The following is a 26476-nucleotide window of genomic DNA, read 5'->3' as shown; positions in this document are numbered from 1 at the left end:
GATATGGAAAAGCGCTTAAATATGAATTTTCTACTTTGCCTTTGAAGTCACCATCAATGTGTACTCTTCTAGGCTGAGTTTTTCCAGAAGATGAAAGGGGTCTGAGGGTCATGGGCCTGACAGATCCTCCCCAGATACTAGCAGGCAGTGCCAGACCTGTAATGGAGGCTCATTTTACTTTCTCAATTTTACCCAGCATGGACAAGCTACACCTAAACTTGACAGAATTGGCGCTGACAATGAATCATGTACACAGCTTCTGTGTATTTGAACACACCATCTTCCCTTCTGAGTATCTCAGCAGCCATCTGGAGGCCAGACTCAACAGGTATCACTCTTTTGTTGTCTTCTGTTTGCTTAGTATGGTAGTTCTCAAAGTTGGGTTCCATTAGATCCATCTTGGTGGTCATTCTGATGCAGTCAATCTGGCATAGGTCCCAAGCATCTCTATTAAGAATAAATAAATGAAAAGAACCCAGACTTCCCTGGTGGTGCAGTGGTTAAGAATCTGCCTGCCAATGCAGGGCACACGGATTTGATCCCTGGTCTAAGAAGATCCCACATGCTGTGGAGCAAATAAGCCCGTGTGCCACAACTACTTAGCCTGTGCTCTAGAGCCTGCGAGCCACAACTACTGAGCCCGCGTGCACAGCTACTGAAGCCTGTGTGCCTAGAGCCCGTGCTCCGCAACAAGAGAAGCCACCACAATGAGAAACCCGTGCACTGCAACAAAGAGTAGCCCCTGCTCGCCGCAACTAGAGAAAGCCCGCGCGCAGTAACGAAGACCCAACGCAGCCAAAAATAAATAAATAAACAAACAAACAAATAAATAAAAGAACCCCAAACCTCTATAGGTTTCTTTTTTTTTTTTAAGATTTATTTTATTATTTATTTATTTATTTAATTTATTTTTGGCTGCGTCTGGTCTTAGTTGCAGCATGCTGGATCTTCGCTGAGGCGTGTGGGATCTTTCGTTGCAGCGCGTGAGCTTCTCTCTAGTTGTGGCGTGCGGGTTCTCTCTCTCTAGTTGTGGCGTGCAGGCTCCAGGGCATGTGGACTCTGTAGATGTGGTGTACGGGTTCCAGAGCGCGTGGGCTCTGTAGTTTGTGGCACACGGGCTCTCTAGTTGAGGCGCTCAAGCTCAGTAGTTGTGGTGCGTGGGCTTAGTTGCCCCATGACATGTGGGATCTTAGTTCCCTGACCAGGGATCGAACCCATGTCCCCTGAATTGTAAGGCGGATTCTTTACCACTGGACCACCAGGGAAGTCCCTCTATAGGTGGTTTTGATGAACAACCAGAACTGGTCATCACTGATTTAGTAGGGTGAGTGGGGCCTTTGCAGTCAGCAGATCTGTGTTGATGCTGTTAGCTAAGACATCAGAGCAGGTTATCTAACTTGTTTGAGCCTTTATTTCCTACCCTATAGAGTAAGGATAATGATATTTACCTTATAATGAGAATTACCTGTAATTGAGAATTGGTAGAAAATTAAAGATAATAATGAGTGACATATATAGGCCTCAACAAAATAAATTCCCTTCCCTCCACTTTTCCTCTCATTCTGTTGCTCCCTGAAGCTGCAGGAACAGTCCTTATATTGAAATTGGGCACTATAGTAGGCAAATTAGGGGAGTGAGGGGAAAAAGTTTTTATGAATAATCTCCTAGTCTTCTGTGTTTCATTTTGCAATACGTAGTATATTTATTCATTCACTTAACAAGTATTTATTGAACATCTATTGTGTGTCATCAGTGTTCTCGAAGCTGTTAATACAGCAGTATACAAAAGAAATAAAGATTCCTGGCCACATAAAGCTTCCCCTAGAGACAAGCAAAATAAGAATGTAGGATATATAGTAGATTAGAAAATAAGTGCTAAGCAGACAGTTAAAGCAGGAAAAGGAGATGGGAAGTGTGTAGCGGTGGTGGTGGTGAAATTTTACATAGGGTGTCCAGGGAAGGCCTGCTTGAGAAAGTGACGTTTGAGTGAACTCCTGAAGGAATTGAGGAAGCCAAGTGGGTGACTATCTGGGGAAAGGACATTCTGGGCGGAGGAAACAGCAAGTGCGAAGGCTCTGAGGTGGGAACACGCCTGGTATGTTCAGGGAACAAGGAGGAGACCAGTGTGAGCCCGGGGGAGACTGGTAGGATGTGAGGTCAGAGAGGCTGGAGGAGTGGCAGACTGACTGTTCAGGTGGCTCTATGCCATTGTAAGGATTTTGGCTTTGCTTCTGAGTGAGACGGGGAACCTAGGCAGGGTTTGAGCAGAGCAGGAACATGATTTCACTCCACATTTCAGTAGGTTCACTCTGTCTGCACTAGGGGGGCCAAGGACAGGAGTAGGGAGAACAGTTAGGAGTCTGTGCCTTGACTGTCGGAGATGCAGGCTAATTTTTCAATTAGTTTTTTGCTTGGGTGACAGTAAAATTAGTTTGTTTTCATTCTGTACACTTCAGCTATATGGAAGGAAGTGTCTCAGGTGCATATAAAATGTCAAGAAGATGACAATTTGATAATCATTCATGCGTAAACCTTCAGAAACTGGCAATGGTTTTTAGGCCCTGGAGCAGCATGTCACTGGCATCATGGTTCCTAAAGCCTGGAAGTTGGCCTAAAGGTTTGGCCTCAATGAAAACTCTAAAATAGATTAGGCTTGCCTCCCGTCTGTCCCTTCCGTAGTATTTTTCCTCAAGTGGTACCTCTTCTCTTTTCCTTTTCATCTGGGGAGTAGGCCCTTCTGTTCCCTTCCCCTCCCCTGCCATAAACAGTTTTCCAAAAACACAGAACAAACAAAAAACTCCCAAACATCTATGGCTTTAGGGAGAACCTGATGGACTCTTTCATACTGATGTGCAGATGACTGACAAAAGCTTGTGTTGGCAAAGTCTAATGTCCCTCTTTCCCCTACTGTTTACATTTTAACAAGGAAGAAAGCCTCAGGCAGAGGACTGACTCTAATTGTGAATTCTCAGGTTCCTGGGGAAGGTATTTTGGAAGGGGCTGGGAGTCCAGTGAGGAGGGGTGTTCCTGGTGTGCCCCTAAAATAGTACAGTGTGGACAGTTATTCTGCCTTCTCTAAGGTTGGCTATAGATGTGTGCCAGCCAAGTGTACTCTCTCTGCACCTGGCATCCTGTGGCCACTTGGGATTGCACTGCACTTCTAAGGATTTCTGGGTGTGGTTTTCCATTTCTGACAGTGATTGGAACTAATTTTTTCCGAGGAGAAAAGACAAATGCTGGCCCTGAGAATGCAGGAGGTTGTAAGCAAGCATGTACAGTTAGATGGCATTTGGGAGCCCAGGTCTTTTACCACCTGATTTAATTTCTCCGTTGGAGGCAGAAGAGCATGGTGATTGAGAATCAAATGTTATTGGATTCAGGTCCCAGCTCTGCCACTTGCCAGCTGTGTGGTCTTCACAGATGGCAAGTGGCTTACTGTGTCTCAGTTTCTTCATCCGTAAAATGGGGATAATAATTGTACCTACCTTATTGGGTTGCTGTGAGATTTACATGAGATAATGCGTGTAGTTAAATCATAGTACAGCACCCAGAACACAGTATAAATGTGATAACTGTTACTGTGTTTGTCATTATGATTGTGATTATGGTTTTTGTCACCTAGAGCCATTGTGTGGCTGGCTGGCTACAATGCCACAACCCAGGAGATCGCCAGGCCTTCTGAGCTCTTGGCGGGAGTCAAAGCGTACGTCGGTTTCATAAAGTCACTGGCCCAGTTTTTGGGTGCAGATGTGTCCAGAGTCATCCGCAACGCCCTCCTGCAGCAGACGCAGCCACTGGACTCGTGTGGGGAACAGACTATCACCACTCTCTACACAAATTGGTCAGTGTTGCTTATCCTCTCTCACTGCCTTACTTCTTTGTTAGCACTTTTTCCTTTATGCAGTAGGACCTCGGGACCAGGCATTTTAGCTCCTAGGGTCATAGACCCCCAAACAGAAGCTTGTTTCTGCCCACGGACTGGAGCTGTAAGCTGGGGCAAAATCAGATCCCCTCTGTCCACCATGAGGTCTCTTTCTAAGCTTCCATGTAACATCCTTTGATCTACTCTGTAGCAATTTGACCCTTTTCCTCTTAATCTGCCGTCCTTAACCTTCCTTTTCTGGATTCTTACTGTTTTCATTTCAAGTGATCTCTCTTCCTCTTTCTGAAGTTCTCTTTATTTCTCTCTTTGTCCAGTTTCTCCCCCTGGAGACCATTCTGTCTCACACCATCTCTCCGGAGCACTGTCTCCTTACCTGCTCCTTACCTCCTGACATGACCGTGTCACGTCTAGTAGATTGTTCTTCATAGCGAAAGGGGCCTCCTCCCCCAGACTGGAGGAGACAGGGGTCAGCAGTATTTCCTTTGAGGGTTAAGGATGGAGAGGAGCTGGATTCCTACCTCCCTAAGCCACTGGGTGGCGTTCTTAATCCAGTATCAGCTCGGCAGGAGCCCGGCTGCAAAGAACCCCCTGAGGAGGGGGAAAGACTGAGACAAGGTTTACAATAAAATGCCAACAGGGGCCTGGCAGGTAAGGTAAATGGGTGTTGTGGGCTAGGTGGGGACTTTGAATAGCTGGAGAGGGCATGCCCCTCTAAAAGGCGGCAGCCGCCACTTAGCTCCATCTGATCGCTGCCCCACTAAATCCTTATTTTAATGTAAAATCTCTCAGTTTCCAAAATTTGACAACTAATTCAAATTAAAAGGAAAAACCCTCACGTTTGAGTGCTGGTTTTGACCTACCCCTGGTTAGCTTGTGACTTCTGTAAGACCTAGGCCCGGAGCTAGTGCCTGGGTAAGTGGCAGGCGTTGCCACGCCCTCTGCTGACACTGGCTGGAGGCCTTCTCAGCTTGCCCAAAGGTCAGGAGGGCATATTTGGAGACTGGATGACAAGTGTTCACAGGGCCTCTCTCTGTCCAGGAGGTTTGACTTGAGACCTGCTTCCAGGGTCCTAGGCCCTTAGTCCAACACTCTCGTTGGAGAGGTTGAGGCTAAGTATATTTCAGAGGAGCCCAATTAGTAGGAATTTTTTGTCTCGTCAGCTTAGGCTTGTCTCACCTGACAGAGGAAGGCCAAAGGTGAGGGGTGTGCAGTAGCTGGAAAAGGTGGTAGGGCGTGCACACCATTACGTCTGACAGCACAGCCAAATGCCCTGCAGATTAGAGGCAAAGTGGAACCACGCTACTGCCAGTTGTTTTTGAGCCAACAGCTTGGGGTGTTAATTAGAGTGTTGTACTGTCTTCTTTGAGTCTCTTCTCCCCACCCCAGCCTTTGGTGGAGTTTCTCTTCCTGAGCCTGGTGGTGGTGGTAGGGAGAAAGGATTGAACACTAATCTTCTGTGCTTTCTTGTGAACCTTGTAGGTACCTAGAAAGTCTGCTTAGACAGGCGAGCAGTGGGACCATTATCCTCTCACCAGCCATGCAGGCCTTCATCAGCCTCCCCAGAGAAGGGGAGCAGAACTTCAGCGCAGAGGAGTTCTCTGACATCTCTGGTGAGCCCAGAGCCTGGTCTCCTGTCAGGGAGCCGAACCTTTCCCCTCAATACAATATCTTAACCTATGGATCCCATCTAAATTCTCCTACCTTCCCAGAGGCTCATTCTGTACTCTCCTAGATCTCTGCTAGATTCTACCTTAGGGACAGTAAAAAGAGATTTCAAGTGAGACCCAGAATTGAGGAGTGGCTTGGGAGTTGAAGGTGGAGAGGGAGGATGAGGGGAGTTAGGAGCTAGGCAGGGGCACTCAAGTCACTGAAAGGATTTATTCTTCGAAGGGTAGTAAATGGTTATTTTCCATTTCCACAAAGAGTAAAGAGTAGGACATATAATGAGGGGTAAAGGATAAATGTAAGGAGGACATTCTGATGTTTGGAATTATTAAACAGTGGTCTGACGTCATGGCATCTTCTCCCTGAGGGATAAGTTTTAGAGCCTTAGCTAGTGCTTGGATTGCTGATGTTTAATAATGATGATGAGATAATGGATGACATTTAGTGTGGGCTTGGTTCTAAATGTTCACATGTATTTAACTCCTTTACTCCTCACAGCAGCCTTGAGGTAGGTACTCTTATTACCCCCATTTTACAGATGAGGACACTGAGACACAGAGAGGTTAAGGAGCTTGATTAAGGTCATACATCATTCATAGATAGTAGAACTGGGATTTCAACTCAAGGCAGTCAAATTCCAGAACCTGGGTGCTTAGTCACTCTGTCACGCTGCTTCCCAGTGTATAGAAGTGCTTTTGTGTCTCAAGGCAGGCAGATGAGTGTGTCGTGAATGAGTTGGGAAGTTATCCTCTTTTTAAAGAGGGCTTGAAGCCATGCAGATCCTTTTTAATAGATTTGTTTTACTGACTGACTGATTCATGAACTATCCCACTGCTTCCTGCTTCCTCTCACCTCCGTATAAATCATGGACCCCGCGTGGTATCTGAGACAGGTAGGAGATGTTTCAATGACCCTGCCCTCCCCATTATTCCCCTTCCTTGGGGGGTGTTATGAAAGTCAGAGTATACAGTTCTGTTTTCCAGCTTTACCTTCTTCTTACCCTCATACTGACTCCATCAGTGAGCTGACCCTACCCTTTACCTGCTGGAGGCTTCAGATGTCCCCTTCTTATCAACTCCTCCCACAGACTGTAGGCAGCATCTAAAATCAGCTTTAGGTCTCGCTGACAACTGACGAGCAGCAGGAGGTAACGCTGATTCCCCCTTTTACCACCCCCACCCCAATTTCCCTGGGTTACCATGGTGATGGGGCAATGCTGCTGCAAAAATAGATAGATGGATAGAGAAGGATGCCCTAGGGTTACTAGCCTAGAGAGGACTAGAGTAAGGAGAGTTGGCAGATCCAAATCAGTAGATCAGTGTGTCTTCTCTCCAGAGAAGGCAGTTCAGCCCCTCTGCCTCTCTGTCAGCCATTTTAGAATTATCTAAGTTGGCCAGTTAGGAAATCCTTTTCTAGTTCTCAGCTCAGTTGTTCCTATCGTAAATAGGTGACTCTAAAAATGTTTAGTATTTATTCCACGTGAGGCTCTGTGTCAGCTGCTGTGACCAGTTCCACTTCCTTTGTCAATGGTAGAGGTGGAGACCAACTGGTCCTGCCTTTAAACACTTGAGTGTGGAGCCTTGATTTCCTTTTCCCTCTGAACTCTTGTTAACTATGTTAAACTCACCTTTCCTCTACTGGTCTCTTGTTACTTCTGGTCTTTATGGTTTTCTCTGCTGGGACCGCCCATAGCCAAAGATCATAGCTGGAGCTCTTCCCTGTCTGAATTTGTCACTAGTGTTTCTAACGTGGGATTTCCTCAGCCAGGTTTTGTTTAATTCACAACGGGCCAGAAGCAGGCTGGGTAGGGAGGGATAAGGTAATAGGGCAGACTTGAGGGAAGAAGAATTTAGGGGAAAAGACAGCTGGGAGTCTGGGGATGTGTACTGATTATGCTATCATATCAACTCTGTGAGGTATTCAGAGTGGATATTAATTTCTTCATTTTACAGAGAAGTGAACTGAGGCTCAGAGAGGGGCTTAACATCTGATAAAGCTAGTGCAGCTAGTGCAGCAAGAGTAAAGCCCTGGTGCCATGTAAAGGGACTGGGAAAGTCTAGATTCTCATAGGAATGAAAAGTAAATGGTTATCATTTGTGGTACATCTTGGTGTGAGTACCAGTGGGGAGAGGGTAAGTTGTCCCACAGGCAGGCCAGACCTGTCACCTGAATACAGGATTTCAGGCTACGTTTGCTCTCCAACTTCCCACTTCCTTTCCTTGCTGAAAAACACTTAAGGTGTTCACGTTACCCTATAGCTATTGTGCAAAAGCACCAGTGTCCTCTGAGTCCCACCTGGGACCTCTGTAACTCTATTGCAGAGTTGCGGGCTTTGGCTGAACTCCTGGGCCCCTATGGCATGAAGTTCCTGAGTGAAAACCTGATGTGGCATGTGACCTCTCAGATTGTGGAGCTGAAGGTACTGTGGAAGCAAGTCCCCGGGAAGAAGGTCCAGCCCCCGGGGGAAGAAGGGTAGGGGTAGGAGACCGGGGGGAAGATGTACCATGGGTCTCATCTTTTTGTGCTTAATGGCTCTGTGTCCTGGCTGCAGAAGCTGGTGGTGGAAAACATGGATGTACTTGTTCAGATCAGATCCAACTTTAGCAAGGCAGACTTGATGGCTTCTCTGCTTCCCCAGCTGATGGGTGAGCACGTCTCCTAAAGGGAGAAGGAACTGTGGGAAAAGCATTGTGGATGATGGGTTTTGGGGGCTCTGGGGCCTAGGCTGGGTCTGAAGAAGCAACACCGTTGCCATTCTCCTAAGTTCTCTTCTTGAACGCTCTTCTTTCTCCTCAGGGGCTGATAATGTGCTGAAGCGTATGACCATCATTGGAGTTATCCTCAGTTTTAGGGCCATGGCCCAAGAGGGACTTCGGGAGGTGAGCTGGGGGAGAGGGGGCTGCCACAGGATAAAGCCTTGGGTAGGGCTTGTGTGAGAAGTTGTGGAAAGGGTTGGTGAGCATTGAGGAGAACACAGCTTAATTCGGTAGAGGTCCTGGAAGTTCTTTGAGGCTAGATGAGCTGAAGAAACCTAGACGCATGAGGAGAGAAGTAGCATGGGAAGCTGGCTAAGTTCTTATCTAAGCTGAGGCCCTTTTTTTGTTTCTTTGTTTCCACCTGTTTGAGGGCACCGGCCACTGTCCCTTGGACTCATTTGTACTCTCTTTCCTCCAGGTTTTCTCCTCCCACTGCCCATTTCTTATGGGTCCCATTGAGTGCCTGAAGGAGTTTGTCACCCCAGACACAGATATCAAGGTACGGGAGAGTGCAAAGTGGAATCTAATTAGGAGATTTTTGTTGTTGAAAAAGGATGGAGCTAGGATCTTGTAAGGGAGAGAGGGCTCTGAAGAATACTGCAGGGAGAAGAGCCAGAATTTGAATAGAAACACGTTGGGGAAGATTTTGTGGAGGGAGGGGCGTTGGTCAGACGCGAGGGTGCACAGCTGGGGAGCCCTGGGGAGATCCTGCGGGGGCTAGGGAAACGTTACTGGAGGGAGAGGAGTAAGGTCTAGGATAGTTCCTACAGCTTTTCTCCTAAGATGTGCAAATTAGATACCCAACTATATGCAGACAAGTCCCCTCTTTAGTCAGGAGCCTGGGTACTTTTTGTAAAATTTGTTTCTTCCATTCCTACCCACCCTGCCTGCCCTCAGATTTTCCTGTCTTTTTCTGGCCTTTTCTTCCTCCTAGTTCTGAAACATTCTGGTTCCTCTGTGCGTGTGTCACCTGCCTTGGGCCTCATTTCCTCTAGAGATGGGGAAAGGCGGAGGGGACTCTGTAAGCACCCTAGTTAAACATCCATTCCCCCTCCCCCACCTCACGTCAGCTTGCCTTTTGAATCACCTAGAACAAACAAGTATGTTTTGCAGGAAATACAGCTGAAGGCTGGGAACAAGGACCTTCAAATGCACAGGGCAGGGCACTTCTCTTATAATTGATTCCGTCAACGGAGGGAGGTCTGTGAGAAGAGGAAACTGGTTAACAGGAAGTAGTCAGAAAAAAAAAAGAAAACTTAGAAAAAAAACTTCCTTTACCTTGAGGTCAAAAGAGTTGTGAACATTTCCCCTCTCTCTGCCTGAAATCAGATGATGAGGGTCAAGGGGTCACGGGCCCTGAGGGGGTGACGTTTCACTGGGCGGGCTGCTCCTTCAGGCCAGGTCTTTGGTGTCATGGTGAGCCTGGGGTTCGGGCAGCTGTTGGTGGCGGGGCTGAACGCTCTGGCCTGTCAGGAGTGTGTCTAGCTGGCATCTTCCAGGCAGCTCCGAGCTTTAGGCTCTGCCTGCCTGGGAGAATAAGCAGGTCGGGGGGGCGCGGGTGATGGCCTGTCCGTCAGAGATTCTGTTACTGCCTCAGAGGGGTGAGAAGATTAGGAGAAGAGAACAGAAGCTCCTCCAATGATCACTTTCTTCCTCCAGAAAACCACAGGTCATGGACCAGGTCCTTGATCTCCTAGGTCATGGGTGCCACAAGCAGCGTTATTTAGTTAGTAGGGAATTTAAATAAAGGGCAGAGCAGGATGTGGCTGAGGTTAACTTCCTGTGTCCAGCACCACAGGCAGTGTGTTTATTGTTATGTCTGTGGGGTTCTTTGCATAAGATACTCTACTTAGTTATCTACTGTTGAAACAGTTATCCTTGTTCTCTCAGAACATTTTCAAGTCCTTTTTTTTTTTTTTTAACCTCAAAAGGGGTCTGAGTACTTTGTGGGTGGGTGGGTGGGTGGGTGGGTGTTTGGGGCTACATCTTGGGAACCTGATTCTAAGTACAGTGAGGGATTCAGGAATCAATCAATCAGTATTAACTGAATGCCTTCTATGTGCTTAGCATTGTGTTAAAACCTAGAGAGGATAAAAGAAATGCAGAGTTCCTGGCTTTGAGAGAAAGGAAGTAGAGCGAAAGGGATAATGGTTATTAGTCTCTTGGTGACTCTGTGAGTCACTAGGGTAGATGCTTTACACATGTGGTCTAATTTAATCTTCACAGCAACTCTGTGAGGTAGGTATCATTATCCCACTTGTACAGATGAGAAAATGGAGGCTCGAAGAAGTTAAGTAACTTTTAGCCAAGGTCACACATTTAGTAAGTGGTGGTGCTAGGATTTGAACCCAGATCTTCTCACTCCAAAGGCATTTTCTCCCCTCTCTATTCCATGAGGTTAAAAAAAAAATTGTAATCTATTTGATGAGATAAGCCATACGTCTCACCTCCAATCTGAAAAGAAAACTGATGATACCAAGTGCTGCGTGTGATCACTGCGAAGTAAGCGGTGCCAGGTTAAGGAGGGAGAGATGAGCTTGGGCTGAAGTCAACAGGGAGGGCTCCATAGAGAATATGAGATTTGAGTTAGGCCTCAAGTGTGGGTGTCACTTAGATATAAGTAGAGGAGAGGTAAATAGGAAAAACTCTAGACTTTTTTCCTTCCTATGTAGGGAAAAACCCAGTTCTTACCTGTGTGTTTCTCTCCTGAGAGTCTTCTTTCCTCTCACACAGAACACTTTACTTCTGACACTTCTGGTCACCAAATGTGTGGAGGTTTTTCCCCCACACCAATTCTCTGTGACACCAGTTGGGTGTCCTGAAACTTAATTCTGACACTATCTACCTGGAGATAGTGTCAGATCACACAGGTTAAGGGTTCACTCCCACAAGTCTGCACCTACTCCCCACTTCAGAAGCCAGTTGCAAACCTGAGTTGTCACCTGTGCTTCTGACCAACCGGCTGTAGGTCGGAGGTTCCAATATCCCCCTCCTTATTTTCCATTAATTTGCTAGAGTGGCTCACAGAACTCAGGGAAACACATCTACCAGTTTATTAAAGGATGTGATAAAGGATATAAGATAAACAGCCAGATGGAGAGATACATGGGGCGAGGTCTGGGAGGATCCTGAGGGCAGGAGCTTCTGTCCCCGTGGAGTTGGGCTCATCACCCTCCTGGTCCGTGGATGTGTTCTTAACCTGGAGGCTCTCTGAACCCCGTACTGTTGGGATTTTATGGAGGCTTCCTCACGTAGGCATGATCAATTATTAACTCCATTTCCAGGCCCGCTCCCCTCTCTGGAGAAGTGGGGGTGTGGTGCGGATGAAAATTCCCAGCCTCTAACCAAGCTTGGTCTTTCTGGTGACCAGCCGCCATCCAGGAGCTGTTGGGGAGCGCACCCAGAGTTGCCGCATAAGAACAAAAAAATGCTCCTAGTGTTTTTATCACTTAGGAAATTATAAGGGTTTTAGGAGCCCTGTGTCAGGAACCAGGGGCAGGGACCAATATATATATTTTCTATCATCTCTCAAGAAGAAAGGACACTCTAGAAGAGGGAAGCACATGAACCGAAGCATGCAAGTAAGAAAGTAAGTTGTAGCTTGGAGACAGTGAATAAATTACCCTGGCTGCATTGACTGTAGGAAGCATTTGAGGAAATAAGGTTGAAAAAATAAATTTGTACTGTGGAGAATCTGAATGCCAAGCTAAAGCACTGGATTTTTTTTTTTTTTTTTCCTCTTTCCCGTGTAGGTTAGGGAGATCTATGAAAGGAATACCTAGAAAAGATGATAGGACACCAAAAGTTTAAAATCTGTGATCCAGGAGTCTTGACTGCCTGTAGCTTCTGTCAAGCACTTCTCTCCAGGGGATACCCTCCAGAATGTTGTTTTCTTCTCTACCAGGTGACCCTGAGTGTCTTTGAGCTGGCATCTGCTGCAGGGGTGGGCTGTGACATTGACCCAGCTCTGGTGGCTGCCATTGCCAATCTGAAAACTGGTAAGATTGGGGAAAGGGGACAACGGAGGGCTTGGGCCCTATTTTGGGGTGGAAAAATGTCAATCTCAAAGAAGCCTTTATTTGGGATTGTGAATTCAGAGGTTATAAAATTGGAGCTAAGGAAAGACTTAAAGCATAGTCTCTAATCCCCAGAAAATACTTCCACAGGCAATTTAGATTTCTAGTCAGATTCTAACCAGTTGATCTGTCAATCAGCTAAAAAGTATTAAGTGAGAGTCTGGTACTCAGCAGGTGCTCAAAGGAACTTACAATCTGGTTGGGGAAATGAGTCATGCAAATGAAACGATGAGCGAACAATACACAGTAGACGTGAATTCATACTAAGTTGTGTGGTATAGCATCCAAGTTCCCCAGAATGATCTTGTGCTCTCCCCTCCCCTAAAATCACCTTGACACCATGCACTTCCTCCCCTGGACTCACACTTGTCTCTTATATTTCCATTACACATTTCCTCGGATTAGCACATTCATACTTGTACACACTCAGAATAGGATGGAATCAGGGGGCTGGTAGTAAGCCCTTTTAAAACTGCCAGACTGGCTCTCCCTCTTCTCTCTCGGTTTTGGTGAGACTCTTTCCTCTCCTTCCTGCCTCTGTACCCCATCAGGCAGCTGACAGAGTGCCCTCAGACTGCGTGTCAGCAGAACCCTTTGCCAAGAGCTGTGCTCAGTCACCAGGGGAGGCCTCCAGGGCTCAGGCCTCTCGCCATCAGTGGAAGCTAGTACCGTCCCCTGCAGCAGTCATGACTTGCCTATAGTGCTCTGCAAGTAATTTTCACAGATATTTTCTCATGTGATCCTCCTAGTAATTCTGCGAAGTAGGACCCCATGGAAGAAAACTCCTGTTTGCTGACCTTACTCTCTTTTCCTTTTTCCTTCTTTCCAGATACGTCATCCCCTGAGGAAGAATATAAGGTGGCCTGCCTGCTCTTGATCTTTCTTGCCGTTTCCCTCCCCCTCCTTGCCATGGACCCAGCTTCCTTCTATAGCATTGAGAAGGATGGTAAGTAAGGAGTAGGTTTTTTGTTTTTTTTTTAAATAAATTTATTTATTTATTTATTTATTTATGTATGGCTGTGTTGGGTCTTCGTTTCTGTGTGAGGGCTTTCTCTAGTTGCGGCGAGCGGGGGCCACCCCTCATTGCGGTGCGCGGGCCTCTCACTATCGCGACCTCTCCCGTTGCGGAGCACAGGCTCCAGACGCGCAGGCTCAGTAGTTGTGGCTCACGGGCCCAGTTGCTCCGCGGCGTGTGGGATCTTCCCAGACCAGGGCTCGAACCCGTGTGCCCTGCATTGGCAGGCAGATTCTCAACCACTGCGCCACCAGGGAAGCCCAGGAGTAGGTTTGAGGGACCAGTGCAGTTTAGGTTAGTGTCCTGGGGTCGGGAGATGAGACGGAGACATTTGTCTGGAAAACACAGACTTCTGACTCAGATGTAAAGTTCTGTTTCAAAAAGCACTCGAGAATGAACTATCCCTAAAATTCAATTCCAGTGAAATTACATGGGAATATCCTTCTCCTAATCCTCAAATGCCTTCCAGCCCTTTTGGTGTCAAATAGGGATGGCCCAGCCTGAAAAAACGAGAAGTTACCAGCTGGGGTCGCCTGGGGTGGCTCACTTTCCTTTCCTTTCTCTCCCTCTTTGTCAATAATAACCTAGGTTACAGCAACAATATTCACTGCTTGACCAAAGCCATCATCCAGGTGTCTGCTGCCCTCTTCACCCTCTACAACAAGAACATTGAAACTCACCTCAAGGAATTTCTGGTGGTGAGTGGGTATACGTTATAAGGAATGGACGATTGCAAAGTCTGGTGGGAATTGGTTTGACTTAAATCCATAGACAGTTATTGTTGAGCAGGCCTTGGAGCCTAACCTCCCATCCTATTCATTAAGTAGTGAGAGGCCACTTTGTGAAAGGCAGGGGTTTTTTCTAGATTCTCTAACAGCTGGTATTTCAGCCTCTGCCCAAATACTTGGAAGGAGCATTGGACTAAGAGTTAGCAAATCTGAGTTCTAGTTTTGGATCTGCCACTAAGCAGTTGTGTGATCTCTGAAGACCCAAACTTTTGGGGCCTCAGCTTTCCCATTTATTAAATAGAAAGATTAAACTGAATCCATGATTCACTACCTTGGTGTGCATTACATTATCCTGAGGAATTTGTTAAAATACAGATTTCTGATCCTTACACCAGACCTACTGAATTAGAATATTCTAGGGTGAGTCCAGGCCTCTGTTTTTAACAAGGTCTCCAGGAGACCAGATGCACAGTGAAGTTGGAGAGACGCTGAGTTTTATAATCTATAAGGCCCTTTTCAACTCTAATACTGATAAAAAGTCAAGCTTTTTTCAAATTCTCAAACTTCATTGTAAGTCTGAATCACCTGGAGAATTTCTAATTCAGTAGATAAGAGGTGGGGCTGGAAAATTTGCATTTTCAACAAGTTCCCGGGTAATGTTGGTGCTGCCCATCCTGTGATCTTACTTTGAGAATCACTGGTCTAGATTTCTAGGGACTGGAACTTACAATCAAGCAGCTGATTTTACTATAGGTTATGTCCAATTTGTTTGAAAAAAATTGTTAAAATTTTTTTTAGCCGAAGTTTGACTCCCTGTAGCTATCATTATTGATCTAAGTTTTGCCTCTGGAAAATCACAGAATAAGTAATCTCTTTCCTTTGTTCAAAGAGGCCCCAGAGCTTCCCATTCTAAATACTCCATGGAGGAATCCCCTCCATACACTTCTGAAACATGGTCCAGTACCCACTGCCTGCTTGAGCATTCTCAGCAATAGGGAGCTTATTCTTTTGCAAAGCATGGTCCTGATTTAAAAACTAGGTCCTTATCTGTCTTCTTTTAGGAGGAAACAGTAGATCATATGCTCTAGGGAATCACACTCTTGACCTGAGAAGAACATGCCAGGGACTTGGAAGCTTAGTGAGAAGGTCTCTATTTAAACTGGGACAACAGGCCACACAAAATGGGCTCTGAGCATCTTGGATAGAAAGAGGATTCACACCAGATCTCTAAGATGGAGTGAGAAGGGAATCACCTGCCCCCCCTTCCCCCCCCAGCCACCTTTCCCCTTTTACCCTCTTTGTTTGCTAAATACAGGTAACCTGGGCCTGGGATGCAATTAGTGACATTTCTTTCTCCCTCTTTGATCTGTTGGGGGCCTGAAGGTGAACGAAGAGGACAGCCATTCAGGAGTTGACAGGAGGAGAATACCAAGAACACTGTGTCTGAATCAGAGGCCCAGCTCTGTCTCTGGTCGGGTGGGGAGTCAGCTGTAAACAGTCTGATGACAGTGGTGTCTGGAGACCGCCTAGGAAAAGAGATTAATCTCCTGGCATACAGTATTACCTGCCTCTGCTGCAGGTTCTTTCTTCGCCCCTTGCAGCCTCTCCTCCAGCATCCCCAGCAACCTCCTGTTGTCTGCGCTGGCTAGTTTAGAGGCAGTGTGCATCTCTGAAACCTGAGGGATTTGCTGCTTGCCCACCCTGAGCCTCCAGGAACATCCCGGCACTTCTTAACTCACCTCCTTGATCTTTTGTTGACTTCTGTAGTCTGAGGCTGTCCTACTCTGACCATAAAAATCTGCTTCCTAACAAATTCTTCCCTTACAGGTAGCTTCCGTCAGCCTCCTGCAGCTGGGCCAGGAGACTGACAAGCTTAAAACCAGAAATCGGGAATCCATTTCTCTGCTCATGCGCTTGGTATGTATCTGGTGTAAGTTGGTCTTAGAGGAAGGGCCAGTAGGAGGTTCTTCTTTAGGGTCCTTGACTCCCAGCCATTGTTATCACCCAAAAGCATTAACTAAGAGCTTAATTCTGCCTGAGGAGGTCTAGGCCTTACGTTCTGGCTAACATTCTAGACTTGTCCTGTAATCCCAAGGTAGTAGAGTCTTCGAGGACTTCTCTGCAGGACAGTGTCTTCCCAGCCCCTAGCTAACTGGGCCCCTTTCCCTGCAGTGTTCTTGAGTCTGACGTGGTGGGGCAGCTGTGTCCCTCATCCATAACTATCTGTCCAGTACATGTTTGGTTTTACTTGACCACTTCCTACCGCTGTATTTCTTGTTCCTAAGCGTACCATGAAGAAGGTGCTGAGTAGCACACAGCTGAACTGGGGGAGGGGGATGGGGGCTCAGAGGAGGGATGGGATTTTAGCTGAAAAGCTGTAAGGCAGGGAGCCAGGTGGGCCATGAATCAGACAGCTCCTGCTGTCTCTTCTGTCTTCCCAAGCTGTGGCCTTTCCCCTACTTTGGCAGAAAGTTCTGGGAACTCTGACCCAATTAACTTTTAAAAAATCTTTTCCTCTTGACCCTGTTTCCCTCTTCAACATGCTTACTCTTTTGCTCTAAAGTTTGATTCCCTTGGTTAGTGCTGCACTTAGACGTGGACAGCAGAGGCTCCTGTCTGGGGCCCTGGGTTTAAGTGGCCCCCCTCTGGCCTACAGGGAGAGGACATGCCCACCTGGAGCCTGTGTCCCACCTTGAAGCCCCCACTAAAGATTTCTAGGGCCTCAGAATTCTCTGCTAAGCAGCTCCAGCCCGCTTGTAGGGCTTGTGCTGAGCTTCTTCAAGTCCATCCTACTGAGGCAGACTGTGCTCTAGAGCCCACGGAATGTATGGCTGGAGTTTAAATGTGCAGACAGGAAGTTTATGTGTGTATACAGATCCCCCGCACTGGGGCCGGGAGGAGAAGGGGGCCAGGCTGGAGGCTGATTCCCTCTCTTCCCCCTATTCTGGTGCAGAACTCTGGGGGGTCGAAGAATTCTTAATTCAAACCTGTCTTCCATGAAATTGTAAAGGTACACTCAGCCCTCCATATCCACAGGTTCTCAGCCATGGATTCAACCAACCATGGATTGAAAATATTTAAAAAAAAAATTCCAGGAAGTTCCGTAAAGCAAAACTTCAGTTTGCCCACACCAGCAACTATTTAAGCATTTACATTGTATTTACAACGGTTTACGCAGCATTTACACTGTATTAGGTATTATAAGTAATCTAGAGATGATTTAAGTATATGGGAACATATTGTAGGTTATATGCAAATACTATGCCATTTTATATAAGTAACTTGGGCATCTACAGATTCTGGTATCTGAATCCCCTGAATTAGTTCCAGGGGTGGTCCTAGAACAAATCCCCTGCCAGTACCCCATGAATATTGAGAGACGACTACATATTGCAAAGGTCACAAGGAAGAATAGTTTGTCTGATTTATTTAGTCATATGGTACATGGGCTTCCATTTGTACTCTTGGCCAGGCCGACAAATATTAGGGGCAGGCAAGCCTGGAACTCCCTCTGGGTCTCCTTCTTTAAATACACAGGCATTGAGTGGTATCTGTGTCTCAGTTTCTCCAGCTTGAAAGAGGCCTAGGTTGGGCTGATTAAGGATTATGATGGAGAAGAGAAGAGAATGGACCTGAGGTGGGGGGGGTGGTGAGGTGAGGGGTGAGAAGGCACAGGAGGCAAAGGAGGGCAGAGGGAAGGCAAGTGTAGTATGCTAGATAGAGCACAGTCTTCAGAGCAGTGGGACCTAGGGCAAGTTAAGTAACCTTTCCGAGACTGATTCCTCAGCCATGAAAGTGGGCAATTATCTTTATGATAGAGGGGCAAGGATTCATGAGACAGTATGTATAAAAGTGCCTAGTACATAAGAGAGGCTAAATAAATGTTAGTCCCCTCTCTCCGCTGCTTAGTTTAGTTTCTGGATGATTTAGGCATTCCTGTTCATTCCCTTGGGCAGTTTTCACCTCTGTGAGGCTGGAGGTGATGCTGTATTGCCGCTCAGTGCTGTCTCCTCGCTCTGCTTTGAGTGCCCCCCTCCCCCCGCCCCAAAGTGTGGGAAGCTGTCTGCCCCTTATGGCATCACAGGCCTGCGAAGTAGCTGGAACAGAGCTAGGACCAGGCACTTTTTGTAGGAGGGAAGAGACAGAGGGCCTAGCTGCTGCAAAGCAATTAAAATGCTAATGGTTCCACAGAGAAATTGGAAGTGACTGAAGGGAAGGAGCTGTATTCTGAGTTAAGAGGCTACTCATGTAGCCCCAAATCCTGGGCAGGCACTTCTCTCCGTGGGGTCGTTCTGTCTTGGCTGTCAAGCCTGGGCAGTGCCCACCCCCACTATTGTCAGATTGCTCCTGGCTTGGGTGTCACGGGGGAAGGAATGACTCTCATAGAATCATGGAATCCTAGATGTCAGAACCAGATCAGATGCTGGCAGTTAATCCAGTCCTCACAATTCATAGGTGAGAGGGAGGCAAAGATGACATCCAAGGTCTCCCCCAGAATATATGGGCAGATCTGGGACTAGAGCCCATTTCTTGGCCTTCACTCTAGGGCTGTTTCCACTACCATGAATTTCCTCCAGTTAGGAGCCCTGTGATTTTCTGTGCTTAATAGAGCGGAGATTAGAAGTCTTGGGCAAGTGGATCCTTCTTGAAGCCACCACTCATTTCCCCGTACCCAAGGGTCATGTCCTGGAAAAGAGGTCGTATCTCTCTCCTGGCTTTAGGTTTGAAAGTCTTGTGTGTAGCAAGAAATTCTTTCTGTCATCCAGCCCAAGATCAGAGCTACAGTTTTACGGGCAGATTTCCTTTCCTTCAGCCTGTGGTGTCTGCTCTTCTGAGGCTGTTGTGTGTACTGTGTGTGCATGGTTTGAGAACTGCAGTATCTTACAAATTTTAAAACTTGAAAGGGCTTCAGGGAGAGAAACATGTTAGAGTAGAGACGGTAGATTCTCTTCCCTGAGTGAATTTTCAGGACTTGAAACACCAGACATATTGGGAAGGCCCATCTGTGTGAACTGCCAGAGGATATGGGACACTTCTCTCCAGAGTGTGTTTTTAGTCCCACAACCTCTTGGGTGAGGAGAGTACCGAAGGAAAGACACCCTGTTCCTTCCTTAGGGAAGGGGGCCCTCTGGGTGAGGAGAGTACCGAAGGAAAGACACCCTGTTCCTTCCTTAGGGAAGGGGGCCCTCTGGGTGAGGAGAGTACCGAAGGAAAGACACCCTGTTCCTTCCTTAGGGAAGAGGGTCCTCTGGCCCAACGCTAGGCTGTGCTGCTCTTCGCTACTATCCCCCTGCCCCGCTTCCCTCCATCTTACCCAGGTATCTCCATCTATCATTCCGCTTGGCTCTGCGGGCTGCAGGGATTACCGCAGCACACAGGCTTCTAATTAAACTAATTAATCATGCCTGCTCCTTTATGCAGCATCCTTGCTGTTCCCCAAGCACTGCACTAAGGGAGGGAGGAGACTGAGGCCCAGCACAAGAGGACCCGTGTGGATTCCAGACCCCTCTTTCTTGGCCTGTAGTGGCAACTGTTTCTTTCTCTGCAGAGCTTTGTCGTTAGCTCTTTTATCCATCCTTACCTGCATCTGTGCTGCTCACCCACGTATTTTAGCATCCAGAATGGGAGCTTTTCCGTTGCTAGAGAAGTGATTCTTTCCTGCTTTCTGCTTCTGAGCTCTTTATATAACCCTGAGGAGGGGCACAGAGGCCATTATAATGGAGCTGAAGAGGCCACATTGCTTTCCTAGAGTGGAATGAAGTGTGGGAGGAACGGGGGGGGGGGGAGAGTGCCTTGGGAACCCCATTCACTTGTAACTCTAAGCACCCCAGAGGGCCCAGGGAACTGAATGAAGAGGAACAGGGTGTCACTGAGGTATGCCCTACCTGGGGTCCTCATCTGTCTTGGCCCTTTCTCTTCCAGGTGGTGGAGGAATCCTCCTTCCTGACCCTGGACATGCTGGAGTCCTGTTTCCCATATGTCCTGCTTCGAAATGCCTATCGGGAGGTATCCCGGGCCTTCCACCTGAACCGAGTGTCGGCCAGTACCCACTGAAGGGCCCCTTGGACCTAACTCAGCCCATGCTGCACTGGAAACTGTGGCTATTTTCTCAAAGGGTGGGAATGGGTTGGGGTCACTAGAGAGAGGATCAGCCAGAGTTGGTGAAGAGGAATATGGGGGAACAGCCCAGGGCTGAGATATCATAGAGAAGTGGGGCCCACTGGGGCGGGGAGTGGAGGATTTTTTAATGGAAAAAAGTTAGGGGATTGGGGCCACGGGTATGAATTTTTGCAATGAAAAAATCTTGACACACAAGTATGTTTTCTGTCTTCTGGGGACTAGAGCTTGAGCTCTGACTGGCATGGGTCTCTTCGACCTTCATCACTATTATAGGATAAGCTGGCAGGCAGAGATGATCAATCATCATATTAAACCATAATGAGCCTATAATCCTCCCACTGGAGCTGCTTCTGTCTCCTGCACATTCATTAGGATGATTATCTCCTCTCTTCCTTTTCCAAATGTGTTCAGCAAGCGTTCGGCCTGCCCCTACTGCAAAGTAGTAGGAAAGGAACCCCTTTTTCCCTTGTGGGAGCTCTTGTAGGAGCCGTGAGTCTCTTCCTCTGCTTCCAGCTCTGCATCCTGCAGGGGCAACGAGGAAGTGCTCTTGAGAGATTTTCACTGCCCCAAACCCCCCTCACCTGCCCTACCACACCTTGTAGGTAACCAGTTAAGTCCTCTCATCTGTTTAACTTTAACCCCTCCTGCTTTTCCTTGACATCGCCACAACCCAGAGCAGAGGGTCAGTCTAGATTAATTGTAGGTCACAGGACAACTAATTGGACCAGTGTCATGTGAGTTTCTGTCACATAGCATTTGGGGGTATTCTCCCCCCTGTTTGGAGGGACTAACTTAACCCAAATCCCCTTGTCATCCTGGGTACAGCTGTTGCTCCAGGCAGGGATTTCTCTTCTAGATCTTAAATTTCATAGACCTCATTAGGTTACAGGGCCCTGAGAGTAGGTATACTTGAGGGAGTACAAGCTGTTTCAGCTTAGCCCTTTTCTGCACTAATTAGAATTTCAAGTGTCACAAAGCCCAGGGCATTCAAGATAGCACTAAACTAGGTTTAGTTAACTCCGTGGCAGGAAACAGTGGCCCCCATCCCGCACTTCTGTGCACCCAGTGCCAGGGAGGACTGGAGCAACAGATCATATATGTCACAAGTCTAGAGTGGTTGGAATGGGCAAATATAATTAACTAATTGATTAATTAGGGTCATGTCTATACTTCCATGATAAAAGGGAAGCGATTTTTGGTTTTCAGGAAATCCATGGGAGTTCATTAAAGCTATTTGTTAGCTATTTTTAGATATTTGTGTGTTTGATCTTTATTTCTCGAGACCCAGGCTTAGTCAATACTCATTAAACTTGGCAGCCATAATCAATACACAGGTTTTTCTTAGCAACAGTTGTCTACTCTTTAGGATAGAAGCATCAGAGGGTCCTGCTTCGTGCGTCAGCGAATTGTTCTTCTGTGCTATGGAAAGGACATTAAGGAGTGATTCAGGGTCAGGCCTACTGAGACTGACGGCAAAGTTGATGAGGAAGAGAAAGCTCAGAAATATCTGAGCAACTACCCTTTCCCTCTTATATCTCTGCTGGCATCTTCTCGTTGAGGAGCTGGGAGATCCTTTTTCCATATACATGTGGAATCGCTAAAAGGAGCCTCCCAGAGGACAGCAAGACAAGTTGCTGCAGGGGAATAGAGGGTAGACATAATAACTTTTTTTTAATTAAAATATTTATTGAGATAGTTAATCCACATGCACTTGTAAGAAATAATACAGAGTGATCCTATGTACCTTTACCAGTTTTCCTCAAAGGTAACATCTTGCAAAACTATACTATGCCATCATAACCAGGATTTTTTTTCATGTTTACATCTTTTTTTTAATCACAAGTTGCCAACAGCACTTTATCAATCCCAATACTCGTTTCATTGTGTGTATTTAGCTCTGTACAGCTTTATCACATGTAGGTTCACGCATCCGCCACCATGGTCAAGACACAGGACAGTTTTATCACTGCAAGAACCCCCTCAGGGACTTCGCTTGTGGCCCAGTGGTTAAGAATCTGCCCTCCAATGCAGGGGACGCGGGTTCGATCCCTGGTCGGGGAACTAAGATCCCACATGCCACAGGGCAACTAAGCCCATGCACTCTAGAGCCCGCACACCACAACTAGAGAGCCTGTGTGCCACAACTACTGAGCCCCACGTGCCACAGCAAGAGAGAAGCCCACACACCACAAAGAAGAGCCCATGCGCCACATCTAAGACCCGATGCAACCAAATAAATAAATAAATAAATATTTAAAAAAGGAACCCCTCATATTGTTCTTTTATGTCCCTCCTGCAACCCCCTTCCCCTTCCCTAACCCCTGGCAACACAAATCTGTCCTCCTTTTCTAAAGGAGGACAGCAAGACAAGTTGCTGCAGGGGAATAGAGGGTAGACATAATATCTGTAATAATGACATAATATCTTTTTATAAACATATAATCACACACACACACTTCTCTACCACATAAAAATTTTCAAAGTGCTCTCACATCCTTAAGACAATTCTGCAAGGTAGCCAGGGAAGGCTTCCCTATTTCAGGCCAGTAAGCAGATTCAGAGATGTTAAATGACTTAATGAAGGTCACATGTTTAGCAGTACATCTGGAACTGGGACCCAAATATGACATTCAGTCCTAGACCTTTTCTACCTGCCCCGACTGCCTCTTCATCTGGGAAGACTTAGTTGTTAGAATCCAGAGACCTGAGAATGAGCAAAAACAGGAGAAGGTGAGGAGATATGGCCTTTACCACCTGAAACAAAAGGTGACTGTCTAGAGGTGGAGGACAGATGAGGTAACAGGACCCATAGGCATTTTAGGCAGTTTACTTCCTTGGCCAGGAGGGTCTCTGACCTCTTACAGTCTGGGATGCAATCAACGATGAACTGCTTTCTGCTCTCAGATCCCCAGCTCGCTTTATGTAGGCCTAAAAGGAACTGCAGAATGAATTATCAAGGAGAAATTCTGACCCCGATTGTTTTGTCTCACAGGCAGAGAGTAGGTTCTAGCCTCAGCATTTTCATCAGTGCAGTGTTTTCATTAAAATCTCCATTAACTTGTTTGCGGCAATGAGATAGAATTATCCCTCCCACCAGACCCCGGGCGAGATGCTTGCAGAGGAGCTCCCGTTCCTTTGGGCAGTAAAAACAGTGCTTCCCCCACTACGCTGTTCAGTCCAGTGGGTGGGTGAGGACAGCCTTCATGTGCAGGGGGTGCCGGGGCCTGGCCGAGGGGATCTCACCCTTTGGCACTTTGCCTGGGAGGAAAAGAACAAATGTGGTTTGCGCACGGGGACCCAGAAGGGAAGGAGGTCCCCGCTAGGGACAAGACTTCCCTCACCTTAGATCCTCTTGCCTAGATCAGTTCTCCTCCAACAAAGTTTGACTTTGAGAAGAAGCTGGCACCTGGGTGAAATGCACTCACGCGGTTGGGGGACGAGTGTTCTTCCAGTCTTCCGCCCCACAGGGCCTCCTGCTCCTCCTAAGTACCTGTCATCAAAGGAGATGAGGATGAATCCCCCCTCAGCCCCCACGCCTCGATGAGTTGTCAAGTGCTCTCCCTCCCACCTAACTAGGAAGCAGAAGCAGCAGGCCAGGGTGCAGGCTGAGGAAGTCAGAAGTTAACTTGAGCTGAGTTTGCAGCTCTGGAGAGATTGAGGAGCAGGCTTTTCTCTTGTCACTTTGGAGGGAGAGGATTGTGAGGCTGCCCCTTTAAATAGCATTCCTGTAGGAGGCAGATCACATCCAGCCGTCACCGCCACCCGCTGCCAAAGCATCGTTTTTTTTTTTTTTTTTTTTTTTGGTCTCTATCAAACTCAAAACTTGTCGGCTGGGGTTAGGGGAGTGAGGAGGCAGGGTCTCTGGGGCAGAGGCAGTTTGGAAGCTGAAAAAGAGAGGGATGAGGTTGGGCAGAAGGAGCCTGGGAAAGCTGGGGGTGGAGGACAAGGGGAAAAGACAGGGAGAGAAGAATGGTGGTGGTCTTTTGAGCCTATGAATGCAGCGGACATACCCTGTTCTTACCTCTCTAGAGGTAGGGTAAGGCAGAAATGGGATTGGATTGAAACAAGAGGGATGAGGTTGAGGTTAAATGCCAGAGCCGGGGATAAAGAAAGAGAAAGAGAGCCACAGAACAGAAAAGCACTAGAAACAGTTTAGGAGACTTGGCCCTGGCTTTGTCACTGACTCTGTGGGACCACATACTTTTTCTGGGCTTAGTTTCTCATTTGTTAAATGGATGGGGTGAGACTAGATGGACTCTGAAGTATCTTTCATGAATAATTTGTGTGTGTGTGTGTGTGTGTGTGTGAGTGAATTTTCCTTTTCTTAAACTGGATTAGGACCTGGGGGCCTGAGAGGGCAGGGATGGGATATGCCACTGTGTTGACAAGAAATGTTGAGAGATCCCTCGGGAAGTACATCTCCTGCCTCTTTCCCACCTCTTCTACTTGAAATACCTGCCTAATTTGGGGAGCTCCTTAGCTCTAATCCTACTTTCCTAATTAGAGCTCTTTAGCTGTAATCTTATTTTGCAGTTCTTTTGAATTATAGTTTCCAGGACTTCCCTGGTGGCGCAGTGGTTAAGAATCTGCCTGCCAATGCAGGGGACATGGGTTCGAGCCCTGGTCCGGGAAGATCCCACATGCCGCGGAGCAACTAAGCCCGTGCGCCACAACTACTGAGCCTGTGCTCTAGAGCCCGTGAGCCACAACTACTGAAGCCTGCACGCCTAGAGCCCATGCTCCGCAACAAGAGAAGCCACCTCAATGAGAAGCCAGCGCAACGCAACAAAGAGTAGCCCCCGCTTGCCACAACTAGAGAAAGCCCGCGCGCAGCAACAAAGACCCCTAATGCAGCCAAAAAAAAAGAAAAAAAAAAGAAAAAAAAAAGAATTATGGTTTCCAGCCCATTATTTTTCAGTTGATAAGGAAGGTGATTGCTCTCAAGTTTTGAGAGCTGGATTGTGTAGGAGTCAGATCTCAGAGGCATCTATGTCTTGGCTGGGACAGTTCCACTGGCCAGGAGGGGAAACGGTGTGTGCTGAAGTTAGACGGCCAGAGAGGCTGAAGTCTCAGTATTCTTTCTGCTTTTTTCTGCATCTCTGACTTTGCTCTCTCCTTCTGCCTCTGTATTTCCTGGGAGCTGGTTCTGCTGATACTTCTCTGTCCTGTCAGGTCTGAAGGCCTGACCTAACCTAATTGCCTAGAAGGCAATCATTTTATGTTGGGACTCTTCACGCTGCCACTTCTGTTCTTTTCTCCTCCATTGCTTGGGAAGAGGGGAGCTTCCACCCGATATTTAGAATGGAGTACATATCTTTTCCTTATCACCCCTCCTTCCAACCTCCAGAGTTCTTGAAATTAAACTCACATTCTGGGATCATGGATTCGTTAGTGAATACATCTCCACTTTCTGTTTATATAGGATTTTCCCCAATGCCAAAGTAGGTGGTCATTAAGGAGGAGAAGTTTAAGGAACCCTAAGGTGGTTCCTGCCAGAGTTCCAGGTAGGACTCAATTTGATGGAAGAGGCTTTGCCCTGTTACAAGTCTTGAGTTCAAATTCCAGATCATACATTCTACAGATGCTTTAAGCTGCTAAACTGTTTTGTGTTGGGCCCTTAGCCATTAGATTTCTTTCACAGAAGACAGAATAAGAGGAAATAAACTGGAAAGCTACAGCAGGGGTTGAGATGAGATAGGAATGATTTCCTGGCCCTTATGGAGTTATCTATAGCCAAATGAAGATGGGGTGCGGCCTGCTCTTGTGAATTCTCTCTGGAAAGCTTTAAGCTTAGGAGAAACTCCCACCCGCCAGGTGGGTAGTGAGAGGCACCAGGGGGAAGGCCACATGATGGGTGCGTGTCAGGAAGACCGCGCTGAGGGAACGGGGGCAGAGGAGTGAGCTACCGTGGCCACTCAGAGCAGACGCTGGACTTCTCGCTTCAAAGGCAGGACCACACATGCCAGGGTCTGGTCTGGGGCTGGGTGCTGGTGGTGGGTGGCCTCACTCAGCGAGTGCACAGGACCCCAGGCAGAGAGCTGTGGACTCGTCCCCGACCCCTCCTTCACGCCTGGGACGCACCGGCGGCTCTGAAACGGCACGCACACACACAGAAACTCAAAACACGCACCCAGGGAACCCACAGCACCGTCCAGAGCGAAGTCCTGCCGCCCGCCGCCTGCGCTGCGCTCCGTGAACACGCACTCACATCCACCCGCGTGGGGCACACGCAG

At 47.4% G+C, this 26476-nt stretch overlaps 1 protein-coding gene and 1 long non-coding RNA gene across 2 annotated transcripts in view; one reads left to right on the top strand and one right to left on the bottom strand.

The window, feature by feature from the left end:
• Positions 1-21984, top strand: part of NCKAP1L (NCK associated protein 1 like) — a 43998-nt gene extending 22014 nt beyond the window's left edge. The window contains exons 20-31 of the mRNA XM_082421763.1: positions 197-328; positions 3623-3841; positions 5363-5493; positions 7870-7967; positions 8100-8193; positions 8345-8427; positions 8723-8803; positions 12209-12302; positions 13210-13326; positions 13984-14093; positions 15951-16040; positions 20046-21984. Of these exons, the coding sequence (XP_082277889.1) occupies positions 197-328; positions 3623-3841; positions 5363-5493; positions 7870-7967; positions 8100-8193; positions 8345-8427; positions 8723-8803; positions 12209-12302; positions 13210-13326; positions 13984-14093; positions 15951-16040; positions 20046-20177 (1381 nt within the window). The 3' untranslated portion in view covers positions 20178-21984. The remainder of the gene's footprint in view (positions 1-196; positions 329-3622; positions 3842-5362; positions 5494-7869; positions 7968-8099; positions 8194-8344; positions 8428-8722; positions 8804-12208; positions 12303-13209; positions 13327-13983; positions 14094-15950; positions 16041-20045) is intronic.
• Positions 21985-22061: 77 nt separating this feature from the next.
• On the bottom strand, positions 22062-26189 carry LOC309641667. Its single transcript, XR_014252726.1, has 2 exons — positions 23585-26189; positions 22062-23501 (listed from the first exon to the last, which is right to left on the bottom strand). It is a non-coding gene; the product is annotated as an uncharacterized lncRNA (long non-coding RNA).
• Positions 26190-26476: the final 287 nt, after the last annotated feature.

This window comes from Balaenoptera physalus (genome assembly GCF_965194825.1).
Source record: "Balaenoptera physalus genome assembly, chromosome: 13".
NCBI classification, from domain to species: Eukaryota; Metazoa; Chordata; class Mammalia; order Artiodactyla; family Balaenopteridae; genus Balaenoptera; species Balaenoptera physalus.
Note: the sequence above shows the minus strand (reverse complement) of the source record. Positions and strands in the feature narration are given on the sequence as shown.